This window comes from Castanea sativa, chromosome 6 (genome assembly GCF_040712315.1).
Source record: "Castanea sativa cultivar Marrone di Chiusa Pesio chromosome 6, ASM4071231v1".
Classification (NCBI taxonomy): Eukaryota; Viridiplantae; Streptophyta; class Magnoliopsida; order Fagales; family Fagaceae; genus Castanea; species Castanea sativa.
This window is the reverse complement of record NC_134018.1, coordinates 52,087,802-52,104,117: the sequence shown is the minus strand read 5'-3', so window position 1 is coordinate 52,104,117 and position 16,316 is coordinate 52,087,802. Positions and strand designations below refer to the sequence as shown.

At 35.7% G+C, this 16,316-nt stretch overlaps 1 protein-coding gene across 1 annotated transcript; it reads right to left on the bottom strand.

Annotated features, from left to right (window-relative positions):
• Positions 1-8,337: 8,337 nt before the first annotated feature.
• Positions 8,338-8,724, bottom strand: LOC142640164 (oleosin S1-2-like). Its single transcript, XM_075814254.1, has one exon. It carries the CDS (start codon positions 8,722-8,724, stop codon positions 8,338-8,340), a length of 387 nt encoding a protein of 128 aa, XP_075670369.1.
• Between the last annotated feature and the right edge of the window lie 7,592 nt (positions 8,725-16,316).

The following is a 16,316-nucleotide window of genomic DNA, read 5'->3' as shown; positions in this document are numbered from 1 at the left end:
TGTTGGAAGTAGCATGTGCTATCATTTTTATTTTTATTTTTTTTTGTAGGGTTTATTCATGGTATATGTTCAGCTTAATACTGGTGAATTTATACACCATAAGAAGTCATTAATGTTTTTGCTTTTGGTGACAGGTGCAGGGCGTGGTCGTGGCTGATTCATTTTATGGTGTGAAACATTCATCTAATGGCAGCTTTGCTACTTTTAAAGGCATCGGTGTCCAAACTTTATATTGCGTTGTTTGAATGGTTAACCACTGTTTCCCTGTTACGTTTATTCAGTTGGAATAGTTAATGTTGAGTAGCTATTGCATAGTGTCGCAGAACGTAATGAGAAGCTTGTACTGTATGTTTTTTTTTTCTTTTTATTTTATTGAAAATCTCAATGATTCAAGTTATAATATTAAATACAGGTGAGATTGTTATATTCCCTTGGACCTATCTGGGTGGTTGTAATTCATGTGTTTTCCTTGTTGTTAGGATTAAATTCAATCAGACCATGAATATGGAAATTGATGATATTGGTTTGCAAGCTCTGGAATCTGGATATTATATATGTATTCTGTCTCAATTTTTTCCCTGCCTCAATTTTTTTGTTTTTTCCTTTTATGAATTGCCATGTTTGGCTCTCTACAAGTCATAGGTACAATTTGAAGATCATAAGTTTTTGAATTGAATTGTGAGGGTGCAATTTGAAGAGGATTATTTTCCCTCCTCTTTTACACAAGTGTTACAAAGAACAAGGGAGCATACCTAAAGGCAGCTGGGCTTGAACCTCCTCCTTAATCGTAGCATCCAGACTTGACAACTGTGGTAAATGTATTTAAATTATTCAAAGGATTCCTAATATCAGTACCTTCTTTCATGGGTAGTTAACACAACTCTTTTTTCAAGTACAATTGATTTGTAAGCAACTTTGACACATTTATAACTTTTCCACAATTATTGTGGTTTTGTTTGACAAGCTCTTTTCCCTTGAGGCAAGATTCAAATGGATAGTTCTTGCTGCCTTCATTCAAGTTCTTTCACATTCATCATCCAATATAGTTGTTGGCGTTTTTGACATCTCATATAATGCCTTGATCAATCCTTGCTGCACTAGGATATCTTTGACAATACTTTGCCAAAAGTGAGTTTTCTAGTCAAACGGCTTCATGGCCTTTTCAATCCTTGATGCACTAAGAGATCTTTCAACTTTTTCCCTCATGGATTGGACTTAATAGTTCCCAAATCCTCATGAAAACTTATACCCTTCTCTTCTTGGTTTGATGCTTCCCTGAAGTCACTGTCATTTGGATGCTTCCCTGAAGTCACTGCCATTTGGATTAGATATGTCATATTGGTGGGTTGAATGTACAATCCTAAGTTGATAATTAAAAAAAAAAAAAAATTGATTCTTGGGCTAATTATGAATGAAGAGTATTTTTCCAAAATAGGCAAGTTTATTAGGTATGGGATTGAGACAACTACAAAGACAAAAATACTTCCTAGATAACGCATTCTACGGTCACATGCTGTACACCTCCACCTCCACCTCCTAGCACAATGTCTTTCATAATTTTTTTTTAATAATAATTTATTAAAATAATAATATGTGATCCGTACTTTATTTTCACGGGAACTCATTATTAATATTGTTGTTAACCATATATATATGTATAAGATTTTCAAAATGATTTTGTTGCGGCCCTTTAAAGTAGGAATTTTAATTCTCTTATTCTAAAATTTTTAAGTCCAATTGAAATAACTCTAAATATGATTGTCTTGATAGTATTTTGGCATATTTAAACACAAAAATAAAAGTTCAACAAAAAATCAAGTTGATCTAAACTTCATGAAAAAAAACCCATTTAGATCTTATATCTTTATTTAAGAGATTTTACCTGCTAGGAACTCTTCTTTTTGGTTCTAGACTTTTTCTCAAAAATAAAAAAGTTACTAGTTTGGTTCATTTTATTTTGGTTTTAATAAAATTTAAATCCTATGATTGAAGGTGGTTTGGTTTCAAAATAAATCTTACAATTGTAAACTAAACTATTTAATTCGAGAGTCTCAAATTACCCATTGAAAGTTTAAGATAGATAGGTACTTTATGTTGCAATTTCGGTGTTGTTAACATGAATATAGTTCTGCGATTATAAAAAAAAAAAAAAAAAAAAAAAAACCAAGATAAATCGAGTATCAAACACTTGATTTACATTGTAAATCGAGTCTTAGAAACTCGAGTTCTAATCAGTACTCGAGCTCCCTAGAAGCGAGTACGCCAAGCAGAGAGTTCAAAAATATTTACGATTAAATGTCACTGGAAAAAATTCCCAGTGGAAATCGAGTCTCTGAAACTCCATTTCCATTTCAGTGGTTTCTTCGTAAATAGGTCCCATACAAATCGAGTTTTTGTAACTCGATTTGTACTACCAGTATTACCATTATGCCATTCGATTGGAAGTCGAGTATTAGACACTCAATTTCCATCAGTGGAACTCGAGTTCAATACCAGCGAGGACGCCAGGCAGAGAGTTCAAAAATATTTACGGGCAAGTGCCACTGGAAAAAATTCCCAGTGGAAATCAAGTCTCTGAAACTCGATTTCCATTTCAGTGGTCTTTTGGTAAATAAGTCCTATACAAATCGAGTTTTTGTAACTCGATTTGTACTAGTATTATTACCATTATGCCATCCGATTAGAAATCGAGTTTTAGAGACTCGGTTTCTACTGGTTTGTTTTTTTTAGAGATTCCCCTGCAGCTGTAAACCAAATCCAGAACACATCACATGGGCAATGTATACAAACATTAATTGAAGAGTACATTGAATGCAAGAAATTGGATTAAAATAGTTACTGGGCATGGGCAGTATAGTTGCCCTCTTAGCTACAGACCATACAGATTTAACCAGAGTACATCCGGCATACAATCTGATAACTAGCTATCATTGCTTCAAACAAGGCCCCTGTGGTTGAACTTGCCGAAGTAAGTGCTACTAAGGCCAAAGTAGTACAGTTGCTGGCATTATAGGCAAAAGCTGCACAACGCAACTAATGTAACGAGTACAATGGATAGCTACTACTTTCAATTACAACAACATTCAGTAATAAACAAAATAACAACTAAGTCGATACAACATAGTCTACATAGTCGCCTAACACTTGTACATACTGATACAACATGGTCGCGTAGCACTTGTCCATACCGAAGATAACTACAACTCCCACGTACAATGCCATTCCAAAATCGAGCCTCCGCTCGCCTGAAAAACATTAAAATGCGGTTGTTAGTTCCTAAATGCGAAGAACAAAAACCAAATAAGATTCTGAGCATATTATATCAAAACAACAAAGGCACTTGCCTAGTTTGTAGCACTACCGCCTGTTGAAGCCCCACGGGAACCGCTTGTTGAACCCCCAAGGGAATTGGGACATCTTCTGCGGTTATGCCCCTCTTCATGACACACTCCGCATCGCTGCCTCGGTTGAATCTCCCTCAAGTCCGCATCTGGGTTCCGGATTCCCCTTTTTCGCCGTACTCCATCCATTTCATTTCTTATTCTTGACTTCATAGGACGACCTTTGGCCCGCAACAGACTTGGGTCAGGCACCCACCGTGGTCCACGAACGTCCCTCCACAATGACTCTGACGTTGGCACCACAAATTGATGTGAATATGTGTGAATGGCATTCTCCAAACTGTAACATGGGTCAATATAACTAGTCGCATTGAGATGCAATTGTTGTAAAACTTTAATTGCATGTGAATAAGGGATCTTAATGTTTTGCCACTTTCCACAACCACATGTTCTAGCAAATACGCGCACTTCATGACTATGGTTTCCCCCTCCACCTCTATGGTTGTTGTACGGGGTAACCACTTGATATACACCAGTTTCATGATTAAATTCCCTCACAGTGTGTCCTGAAGTTTTCTGCAAATTTGTGTTATAGATCCCCATTGCATAATCACTCCACACCTTACCTTCAGAGCGATCAGAAGTAATTTCTTTATGTCGATCATGGAAATATGCAACAAGTTTGCACCAAGTGAACTCAACCATTGCAGCAATGGGCAAACCGCGGGCACCTTTAAGTACCCCATTAAAGCACTCAGAGATATTGGTTGTCATTGCCCCGTAACGTCTTCCACCATCATGTGACTGGGTCCATTTCTCCACATCCTCACTCATTAGATATGTGTATGGCATATAGCGTTCAAGATGGGGATCATCAGGGTCTACCCTCCTCAGTGCATTAATCTCGACATCCTTAATAGTTTGTATTATGGACTTAAATTTAGCGTCATGAGTCGCATATCCAGCTTTCAAGGCCAATGCCTTTAGAGTCGGGTCATCAAAGTGTGTGTTAAAGTTGCTAGCAACATGTCGAAGACAATATCGGTGATGTACCTGTAACTTTCCATCATCATCTAAAGGCCACTCTGCAATGGCGCATTTGATACCTTTATGTCGGTCAGAAATAATGCAAATGCCCTCGTTAGGTATCACATGCCCTATCGAATTCTTGAGACACTCTAAAAACCACCCCCAACTAGCCCCTGACTCCTTGTCCACAACAACAAAGGCGAGAGGCAAAACCTTTTGGTTAGCATCTGTTGCCATTGCAATTATCAACACCCCTCGATATTTACCATACAAATGAGTCCCATCAATACTGATCACTGGCCTGCAATATCTAAATGCAGCAATGCATGGAGCGAATGCCCAAAATACATAGCGCAGTAACGTAGTACCATCTATGGGGCTAGGTATGGTCCAATAGGTGTACTGGGTACCCGAATCCTGATCCAAGTATGCCAACAACAACTTTTGCAACCTTTGGTAAGACTCCTCCCAATCTCCAAATATCTTAGCAATTGCATTTTGTTTTGCATCCCATACCTTATAGTAAGAGAGCTTATGATTATACTTAGTATCTATGTGGCCCCGGAGCTCATCAATACGAGCAATGTGATTTTGTCGCAATTTTTCCACAATTTTTGATGCAACAAAATTAGAATCCATCATTTTACCGTCTCTTTGCAGGCCAAAGGGTATACAACTGTGTGGACCCACATAAGACGTGACCATCCACAGACCATTTAATTTAGCCTTCATGAATGCCCCAACGTACCACTTGCAGTTGGTGTCAATGCACGCGGCGCAAAATTTAGTTTTGGTCGACCTTCGGATTATAAAATTTCTATTATCCTTCGCTGCGTATATTATCAATACACGCTTCATCGCCTCTTTATTTGCAAAAGTCAACCCTTTATTAAAATGCATCCCATCTTCCCAAGTAGAAACAAATGGTATCTGAAGACGTGAAGGATCAACCATATTTTCCCAAATATTTGCGCAGAATGACTCGACAGGAGGTGTGTAGGCAGTGGTCGTATTTGTAACATGCTGGACGTCAATATCATTGTCCGCATCACCTTCATCATGACACTCCATATTTTCCTCTTCAAAATTGGAAGCAAGTTCATGGTCATCCACATCCTTCTCAAAGTCGCCTCGCTCAATCCTCTCTTCGTACTCATCCATATCATCGAGATTTTCATCATTATTCACAAAATGATCTTCGTCCTCCACCCTTAAATATGTCTCTTGAGGTTGAAGTGTTTCACTAGTATTGGCAGCATAATCTTGAGATGGGAATGTGTAACCTCCCATTGTAGTGCATCCATCGTCTAATTGCAAACATGTAGTTGTTTGTTGCTGCAACTCCTCAACATCAACTTCTGCGAGCGGCTCGGAACTTACGTACAACTCAGCAGCATTTACTTGGGGCATTTTATGGATCCTATTAATCATGACCTTTACATGTTTATCTTCTTTGATCGCCATGTACTTGTAATTTATCCGTTCATGAAGGACTTCTTGTGGGTAACGATAAATAATATTTATGTCATAACAAGTAGGGCTCAAACTCAGTTCTTTCATTATTCTTCATCTTCAAATCATTCAATGTCTTCAACTTACGACGTATCATCATGTAATAGCATTCGATACTCGGCCCTTGAAATGCGAATCCGTCAATCTGTTCAGGATTGAAAAGGGGACCACCGTAGTATACATTTATGTCAATATTCTTCAAAGATTGTGAACCTATTAGAGTCAAGGGTAATATGTTAGTGACATATTTTAACACAATTACAAAACATTTTTATGTACTCAAACTACAAAAATTACAACTTCTTACATCCAACACACCCCACATTTGCATATACTCACTCCACATCACATACAAACACAATCAGTCATTATCATTTCATACTCAAACAAATAAAAAAACTAAAGACAACACTTACCCCCACTACAAAATTTCAAATCATTCTAACAAAAAAATAATAACAAATATTAAACCAAACAACAACAAAAATAGTCATGATAAAAGCCTAACAATACAAATATATATCTTAAATATTTTTTACTTCTTATAAAAAAAAAAAAAAAAAAGCCTAGCATATATACACTAACTTGTTACATCATATGCATGTACAAACCCCACATTAGCATATATACTCAATCATTACCATTTGTTTCTAAAAAAAAAAATCATTAATCATACTCAAATAAAAAAAAAAAAACTAAATACACAAATCTTCAAATCATTCTATCAAAAATATAAAGAAAAATAACAAACCAAACAAAAAAACTCATGATACATACCCATAAAACTAACAATTACCCATAAAAAAAACCCTAACATTACATATATGTAACTAACAACTATTCAAAAAAAAAAAACTAACAACTAGAGAGAGTGTATAAAAACCTTACTTGACATGAGAATGTGTAAATGGAGGGTGAGTTTGATTTGAAGTTTTGTGTGAGAGTGAGAGAGAGAGAGAGTGAGAGAGGAAGAGAGAGCTGCTGGATTTTGTTTTGCAATGGCAAACGGCAGACCTCAGAAACTTATTATTGGGTGATAAAAAGCAGCTGCCCTAGCCACGTGGACTAAAGTGGACCAAACATTACAAATCGAGTCTCTGAGACTCGGTTTCCTTTAAAAACCGACTCTAAAAGACTTGATATCTACCTAGAGTCCCCCTTGGTCCACTAAGAGTATTTAATTTTTCACAAGTAAATCGAGTCTCTAAGACTCGATTTCCAGGTGGCCACCACGTGGAAAATGGCCACATCAGATTTGATCAGAACATGGAAATCGAGTCTTAAAGACTCGATTTTTAGGTTGAAAATCGACTCTCTGAGAGTCGAGATGTTAGTATGTTATATACTTTCCTTCCGGAGCCTACTAACTATATTCTTCAGCATCCATGCCTAATGGCCCATTTTCCCCTGTGTAAATATACACACTTATGCACCAATTAATGTGGGCTGTTTTTGAATAAAAATGTGTAAATTTGAGCACTTTTTCTATTATACACACTTATACACCCATTGATGCAATTGATCTTATAAGTTTGTGAACTCTAAATGATAAAAAGAGTGAAAGATATTGATTGAGGAAATGTTGTTAATTTAGTGTTTGTGTGTTTTTAATGTTTCTGACATACGCCTGTGGTTTTGGTGTCTTACAGTCTGAGGAAAACCTTGGAGACTCATTTTGTTTTTGTGTTTACTATAAAAACCCAACCATAGTTTAATACCTAAGGTTTTTTTAGTGTCCTTGAAAGGTAAGAAGTGAAATTAGAGACCAAAAAAAAAAGATTTGTTTGAGCCTAGGACACACACCACTGGTGTGGGGCTGTTTGCTTAACATATTACTTACTCATAATGTAATTTTTAAAATATTATATAAACTTACATAATAAATAAAGTGAGTTATCACAGTTGTCGTGAATTTATCGATCTCTGCTGACCCTATAAGCCCTATCACACACATTTTCAAAAAAAAAAAATGATATTCTGCTCTTGCTCTGTATATTATTGAATCATTTTCATTACATTTGATGAATCTGCAGACAAAATTTTATCTTTTCATTTTTTTAATAATCTTTTTGCTTTAAATTTTAGCTATAAATAGTTTCGTAGATTCTGAACAGTTCAGTTGAATTGAGGTTTTGCATGTTTTTATTATAAATCTGTTAATTTCCAATATGAATTATTATATTAGCAAGTCTCATGTCCCCTCAAAACTAGCAAGTCTTAATTTGTTAATTAGCGAGTCTGTTAAATCTGTTAATTTCTTAATTTGTTAATTAAATCTGTTAATTAGTAAGTCTTAATTTCTGTGTTGCTCTTGCATACTCCCCTCAAAACTAGATCCCCCCCCCCCCCCCTCACCGTCTCATGTCCTCCTCCTCTCTTGGGCCTTACTCTCAATCTCTTGGCCCACCTCCTTAGTCTTCTGGCCCACATAACCTGCCATGTCTTTCATGCGCTTCTAGGCTTGGTCCACCTCTTGTGGCAAAGCCCTTCTGGCCTTCATCACAATGTGATTCAAGACCCAAGAGAGTGATGAAAGCCCAGTCAACCCAAAAGCTTCAGCACACAAAAACTCAGTAACAACTCCTATAACAATGGCAGCTGGAACAAGAACTGGGCTGAAGATGATGAAGAGTGGTGTGGACACAGCTAGCCCAATGACACTACAAAGGAGTGTCAAACCAAAAAGTGTAAGCAGAGTCCCACCCACAAGGAGGAGAGCAAGGACTGCTAGAACTTTGGTTGTTGATGGACCCCTTTGTTGAAAATGGGACTTCATGCCACCCTCATATTGGTGTTGTGGGTGGACTTGGAGCTGGTGTACTAGACAATCACACTCAGCCATGGTTGAGTTCTTTTGGTTTGAGTGTGAGAAAAGATGATCAATGGGTTTTCTCAAAATATAAGATGGATTATGGAGGTGGTGTAAAAGATGTGGGATTGTGGTTTAATATATATATAGAGAGGTGGAGGGTGTGAGTTTTGGACATGTATTTGTGACATGGTGAGTAAGGGCTTTGCGTGAGGAACAAGTTTCAAGGTGTCTTTTTATGCAAGGTTTTCAGACCCGGACCGTTCATTGAACCGTAAAAAAGAGAGGTTCAAGGTTTTTGAGGTCGAACCGGAGTCAAACCGTGATGGTGTCATAATTAATTTAATAATTAATTAAAGCCTAAATATAGATATTTAATTTATAAAACTAGAAAAATTGACTAATATATCTATATAGGGACGGACCTAGGATTTCAAGTCGGGGGGGTCAAAGATAAGCGAATTTTTTTTTTTTTCCAAATACGCATCCTTGTAGTATTAATAAACTATCAACCAAGACAAATATCCAAAAATTATTGTTTCTTTAATATATTAAGATACAATCATCTATCAACAAAAACAAAATACATGAAACACTATTGTTTCTTAATATAATCATTTATGAAAAGGGAACTCGACGCTCTTTCAAATCTTCAAAATTATTTATGATTGAATCTAAACTAAATGTCGAAGTTATATCCTTTTCAATGTATAACATCAAAGAGTCCGTCAAAAAATCATTTTTCATTTTGCTTCGAAAGTTAGTTTTGACAACTTTCATAACTGAAAATGCTCGCTCTGTAGTAGCAGTAGAAACTGGAAGAGTAAGCACAAGTCTCACCATTCTATAAACAATTTTGTAGTGTTCTAAATTTCTAATTCTCACTAACCATTGACACAACTTAGATAAACTTTTCAATTTTTTGAACTCTGGATCTTGGACTAAATTATGCTCAAAATGATAAAGCTCATTCTTTAACACTTGTTTTTCATAATCTGTGAAATCTTGTGGATAGAAATTCTTTACCAACAAACAAAGATCACTACTTTTGAAAGATTTGAATGCCTCTCGAGGTTCTAAAGCTAAGCTAAGCCTAAGTAACTCCATTGCATCTTCATTAAACCGATGATTTAGTTCTTATAGTTGAGAATCTATTGCAGCATAAAAAATACTTACTCGATAATGATGCTCAATTGTAACATTATCTTTTTTATTACGAGCTCAACCTCACCTTGCAACATAACGAACATTCATATCTGGAACACCAATGAAATGCTTCTCACAAAATGATATCAAAGTGGTGAGTAAGTCATCCCATCCATCATCTCTAAATTTTTTGATAAGTGCTTTAGTAGATAAAACTAAATGCATGGCATTTAAAATGTCTTGAGATTGGCTTTGCAAAGCTTGACAAAGTTTATCAGTAATCTACATAGTTTCTTTCTCAAGATGCAAGATGAAGACAAATTCAAATGAAGTTAAACTCTCATAAGCTAACTCTACTTCTGCCCGATGTTCTCCAAGAATTGCATCATCAATTATATTTAATAAAACTTTAAGCGTTGGAGTAAATATCCTTAATAAGCTAGAAACTGATCTAAAATGTGAACTCTAACGTGTTTCTATAGGTCGTTGTAAAATTCCAATTTGATTAAGTCCACTTCTAATCTCAAGCTCTTCAAGATCAATCAAACGTGTTATTTCATTAGCATTGGCAACTTTTAATTTCTCATTAAGCTTGCATGAAGTATTAACAATTTTGATCAGAAAAAGCAATGTAAAAAAAAACCACTAATGGGGACAACTTGTTTTGATGCTTTTACTAATGCCAATTGTAAGTGATGTGCAAAACAATGAATGTAGTAAGCATATAGGCAATCATTCAAAATCAAAGCTTGTAATCCATTCCATATACCTCACATGTTGCTTGCTCCATCATATCCTTGCCCTTGAATATTTTGTATATCTAAGCAATGTTGAGATAACAAAGAATATATCCCCTTCTTTAGAGTCAAAGCCGCAGTGTCAACAACATGAATAAGCCCAAAAAAACGTTCTTTCACAAAGCCTTCTGCATCAACATATCTAAAAATCAAAGCCATTTGCTTTTTCATGGACTCATCATGAGCTTCATCAACTATTATGCAAATATTTGCATCACCAATTTCTTCCCGAGTGGCCTTCTTCACTTTGGCTGGGAAAACATGTAGAATTTCCTTTTGAATCCTAGGTGATGCATAGGTTGCATTTTTGGAAGCTTTTTCTATTATTTCAGCAACCTCCTCATTCCAAAAAAGTCACAATACCCAATGATTCAAAAAAGTTCCCACGATTCAATGAACTAAAACTTTCATCTCGATCTCTAAAAGCTATAGCTTGAAAGGCAAGATATCAAACAATAAAATTGAGGCCTTCAGTTGCAACCAATTATTTGCGATTCGTTCAGTAGTGAAATGATTAACTACCCTTTGTAAATGCTGCGATTGGTTCATCAAATCCTTACACATTTGCTCATTAACTAAGCTAAATTAGGATCTTTTCCTATATGACCTTGAAGATAACAATCTTTACCCCTAACTTTTCTCCAATTTCTAAATCCACCAACAGTGAATGTATTTTGTCTCACAACCCCATTTGGACTATAAAAGACAAAGCAGGGTAGACAATAAGTTGCATCTGTCGTAGGAGAATATTCAAGCCATGATTTATTATATTCAAACCAAGAAGCTTGAAAGCTATGATTGTGCTTTTCACTTTTTTTTTCTTTAGAGGAGGTTGGTGCGGACCTTTTGTAATGTAAACCCGTCGAATTTCATCACGTTGATTAATATGATATTCTTATATTTGTTTGCGTGTTCTGGGATCGTATTCCAAAGAATCATAATCCAAAGAATCAAGATCAACTTTTTGAAATTGTGTTTGAGAGATTGGAACATTGACATTTTCCAAAATTGGGGAATAAATATTTTCTAGAATTGGAACATCCACATTTTCTAGAGTTGGAATAGCAACATTAGTTGTTGGCAATCCCACGTTGACTTCAGAAGAACTTGAATCTTTTCTTTTGAAAAAATCAAGCATTGTAATTGATTTTTTTATGATCTACAAATAAAATAAGAATCATATATATTAAATTTGTGTGACAATTTTCTTAAATTTGTGTAACAATTTTTTATATTATATAATTTGTTTTTTTCTTTTTGTCTTTGGTCTACCTTTATTTATCTTTGTCTTTGTGTTTTCTCCATTTTTCTAACATTGACCCATTAACCCAATCCCACTATAGCACTACCGACACTCTTTATTTATTCTACCCAGCACCACTAACAAAAACTTTTCTTAACTTTTTTTTTTGTTTTTTTTATTTTTTTCCTGTGACTTGTCCCTATTATACCCAACTACCAGTCAACAAAGCACAAAGTTTGTGCTTTGTTGACCGGTAGTTGTGCCACAAACAAACAAACAGTCAAACAATGAAACAAATATTCTCTAATCTTTATCTGAGTAATCTCTATTCTCTACAAACTCTTCTCTCTCTCTATCTCTCTTATCTATATATAATACTAGATATAGAGAGAGAGAATCACAAACACAGAGTGACAAAGAGTCACAAAGCCAAAAAGCCCACACAAAAAAAAAAAAACCACAGGCCGCAACACAGATTCAGTTCACAATCACCAACATCAGTAATTAGTTCATCACTCTTAGTCTTATCATCAGTAAAAACACAAACACTCCACAAGCAGTCAAGCACAGATTGTTAAAACAGTTGATTTACAAATCACAAAAATTTTATTAGGTTTTGATTCTTGAAGGAAAGGATCATAGATTAAGTACCTGTGAACTTGTGAAGTGTGAAGGCTCAAGCCTCAAGCAACCGGCGGCGATGACAGCTGAGGAGGGCTCACATGATGATGGCACGCCGGTGTCGGCGTGGGTGGGTACTGCGGCAGTGTCTCGCGTCGGCGTGAAGCGTGATGACTGATGATGATGGTGTCATGCCGTCGCGTCGGCATCTGGGCTCAGTGGCTCACTCACTATCTCTTTGTCTCGTCATCGTCGCGCCTCTTTATCTCTCTGTCTCGCACTCTCGCCTTAGCCTCACTATCTCTCTGTTCTGTTTCCTTTTTTTTTTTTTTCCTTTGGCTTTCACTTTCTCCATTAGGCGTTAGGTTTACTTCTGAGTTTTCTTTTTTTTGGATTTACATGGGTCATGGCATGGGCTCTTGCCTCTGGGTTGGACGGTTGGGCTTGGAACTCGTGAATTTTGGGACGGGGCCTGAACCGGGGGGGGGGGGGTTGAGCAAAAAACTAAGGGGGGCCCAATTCTTTTTTTTTTTTTTTTGAAAAATTTAAGCTGTTAAATTTTTTTTTTGGCCCGGGGGGGCCCGGGCCCCTTTAGGCCCCCACCTGGGTCCGTTCCTGTATCTATATATGTGAGGGAAATTTAATAATTTTCAAGCATCTATTTAATAATTAAATAAGAAAGTTAATAAAATAAAATAATAACCATGAAAATATTAAAATTTATAATTAATTTTTGAAGTAAAGTTGAATATCTTTGAAGGATTTTAATTATAATTTTGTTTTATTCCTTGTAAGAGATGGATAATTTAATTAAGTAGAATAAAATTATGTTAAGTTGTTTTTATTAAGAAAAAAAAATTCCTAAGGGGTTGGACCGTGCGGTCCAACCCCAGTTTTAGGGGTTCACGGAATTGCCACATATGTCCGGTTCTCTATGCTTAAAAAATCAGATTTCCATCCGGTTTACGATTTTCATGGTCCAACCTTCCGGTCCGGCCCGGGTCTGAAAACCTTGTTATGATGAGGAACATAAACCAAAATATTGGTGGGGATTGACTCAGTTACCTTGGACATACACATTCTAAATGGGCTTTGAAGCATTATCACCACCCAACTATTATTATTATTATTTTTGTTATTTTTATTCCTATCCTCTAAAGTACAATTAGCAAGTACTTAAAAATATACTTCCTGTCCCCCAAATCTTAGCAAGAGAGGTATACTGGATGGCTAAAACCGATTATTCCCAAAAAAATTCACTTGTTGGTAGGTCCCACACATGCTACACTTGTTTGGATTTTGTATCATGAGCTTTATGAGTTGACCCTTTCCTTTATCTTTATATGCCAAATCATATATAAAAGTTCTTAAAGATTGAAATCAAGAAGCCTGCACTTATTTTTTGTCAAGACATTTTATTTTTGGGGAATCGAGTGTTATTAGAATTAGCTAATATTAATAATAATTGAACTCCATGATAATATTAATGTGTATCTTTAAATTGATTTTACATTAGGCTTTCTAGACCTTTTTGTGTCAAAACACTAGTAACTTTTTGATACTATGTTCTCATATGCAGCAAGTTATTAGATCACTGGTTTTTCTAAGGATGAGGATGACGATGGTGGCTCTAATGACGGTGGTGATAAGGATGATGGTGCTAGCTCCTCCAGGGATGATGAGATGACTGCTTAAGTTACTTGCCCTTTGTCATTCGTGACAAAAAGGGGGAGTAGTTTTGGATATGAGAGTAGTTATGTATTTAGGAGGAGAGTTAGTACATAGGAGATTTTTGTTAGGGGGAGTGTATATACTTTGAGGGATGTAGTGAGGACTTTTTGTATCTTTTCTTTTCTTTACTTTTTAGATACATTGTTCTTACTTTGTGATAGCAAACCTTGTATTTTTTATTGATATATATATATATATATATATATATATATATATATGATGAGGTTGTTATTATAGTTCTTTCACCTATCTCTTCATGTGTTGTTTCTTTTCTCTCTTTATGCACATACTTCTTATATATTTGTATGTAATTTTTTATATCTATTTCACACTAATATGCCTTGACAACTCTTGTTTAAAGTGTTTCAAAAATACAATTTGTCAAAATCTTCCTTACTATGAACTCTCTTATTGCAAAGTTTTTCAGGAGTTTGTGTTAGGATAGATTTTATTGTATGCAACAAGTGAGTATGAGTTGAGTGATTTATAACTTCTCTCATATGTTCATTTGTTTGTTGTGGTTTTGTCACAGATTGCTAAAGGGAGAGATTATTAGGACATATGTGATTCACGTTAGGAACATATATCATCATGTATTGGCTAATCCTTTGACAAAACACACTTGACTTGTAATTGGGTAGATCTAGGATGTGTTTAATGCTTCAAGAAATAAGGTTTCAAGTTCAAGTGTTAAAACCATGAAAGTCTATCCAAGAATCAAGTGATGAAGTGCTGGATTTTAAATCTCGACAGCTAAGATCTATCGAGGTTTAAAAAGCTATTTTAGCCCGAAACTCGACAGTTGCTAGACAGATAGGGTGTCTATCAAGATTTGTGAAAAACAGATATTCAGTTTTGATTTTCATTCAATTCGTGAATAGATGTTTGGGCTTTCTTTTCTCACAACCCTAAACATATATAAGGATTGTTTTAAGGGCCGTCACAGCTGATGCACATCAATGCAAAAGTTCTTCACAAGCATATTATGAACCGAAGACATATGCCCTAGTTCATCTTTCTCTTGAAGAATTTGCTGTGTTTGTACACCGTTGGGTTTGTAAATAAGGAGATTCGTGATTTTCATCGTGTGATGAACTGAAGAACTTTGCAGCCAACATCCTTCTCAAGTTGGTGATTAAGTTGCGTATTGGAATCCTCGCATCTATTGGTTAGTCACGTACTGGGAGCTGTGCATTAAAAGGAGAAATTGTCACTTCAGAACAAGTCCAATTGTGTATTGGGGTAAGGGTTCAACTGTAGGTTGGTATAAAGTACTGAGATTCCTTTACTTGTAACTGCTGGTTGTGGTAATAGTGAAATCTCGTGAATGGTAACCTTAAAATCACCCGGTGGGATTTTTGCCTTGGAGGTTTTCCCTATTTAAAAACAAATCACTTTTTCAACTTTATTTTCTACAGCATTTTATTTTAGTTGGTGATTTTTTTATGCTGCTACGTATATTGCATGTAAATTTGATTAATTAATAAACTTGGCTAATAAATCAATTAATTCATTACAATGGGTCAATACATTCTTGGCCTATCACTTTCCTTTTAACCTTGGACAATGGTAGACCATGCACCTGCTTACAGTTTCCCCTGCTCATCCATTTAACAGAATGTCTCCACAGTGATAGAAATTAATTTACCCACAGCATATGATCCAAAGAATTAATTGTGAGTATGGTTGTGTTTATCACTTAAGCAAACAATAAAGAATATCAATTTACCCAAGGTATGTGATTCGAGGAGCCAAACATGACCAACGTTCTGTTTGATACTTAAACAAATGATGAGTATTAATTTACCCAAGGTATGTGGTTCGAGGAGCCAGGTATAACCAATATTCTGTTTAATACTTAAGCAAATAGTAAGCAGTATTAATTTACCCAAGGTATGTGGTTCAAGGAACCAGGCATGACCAAGGTTCTATTCAATACTTAAGCAAACAATAAGGAGTATCAATTTACCCAAAGTATGTGGTCCGAGGATCTAGACATGACCAAAGTTTTGTTTGATACTTAAACAAATGATGAGTATTAATTTACCCAAGGTATGTGGTCCAAGGAGCCAGGCATAACCAAAGTT

Bases quoted from the DNA above. Each gene is read 5' to 3' on its own strand.
- LOC142640164 (XM_075814254.1), bottom strand. From the start codon at position 8,724: ATGGCTGAGTGTGATTGTCTAGTACACCAGCTCCAAGTCCACCCACAA.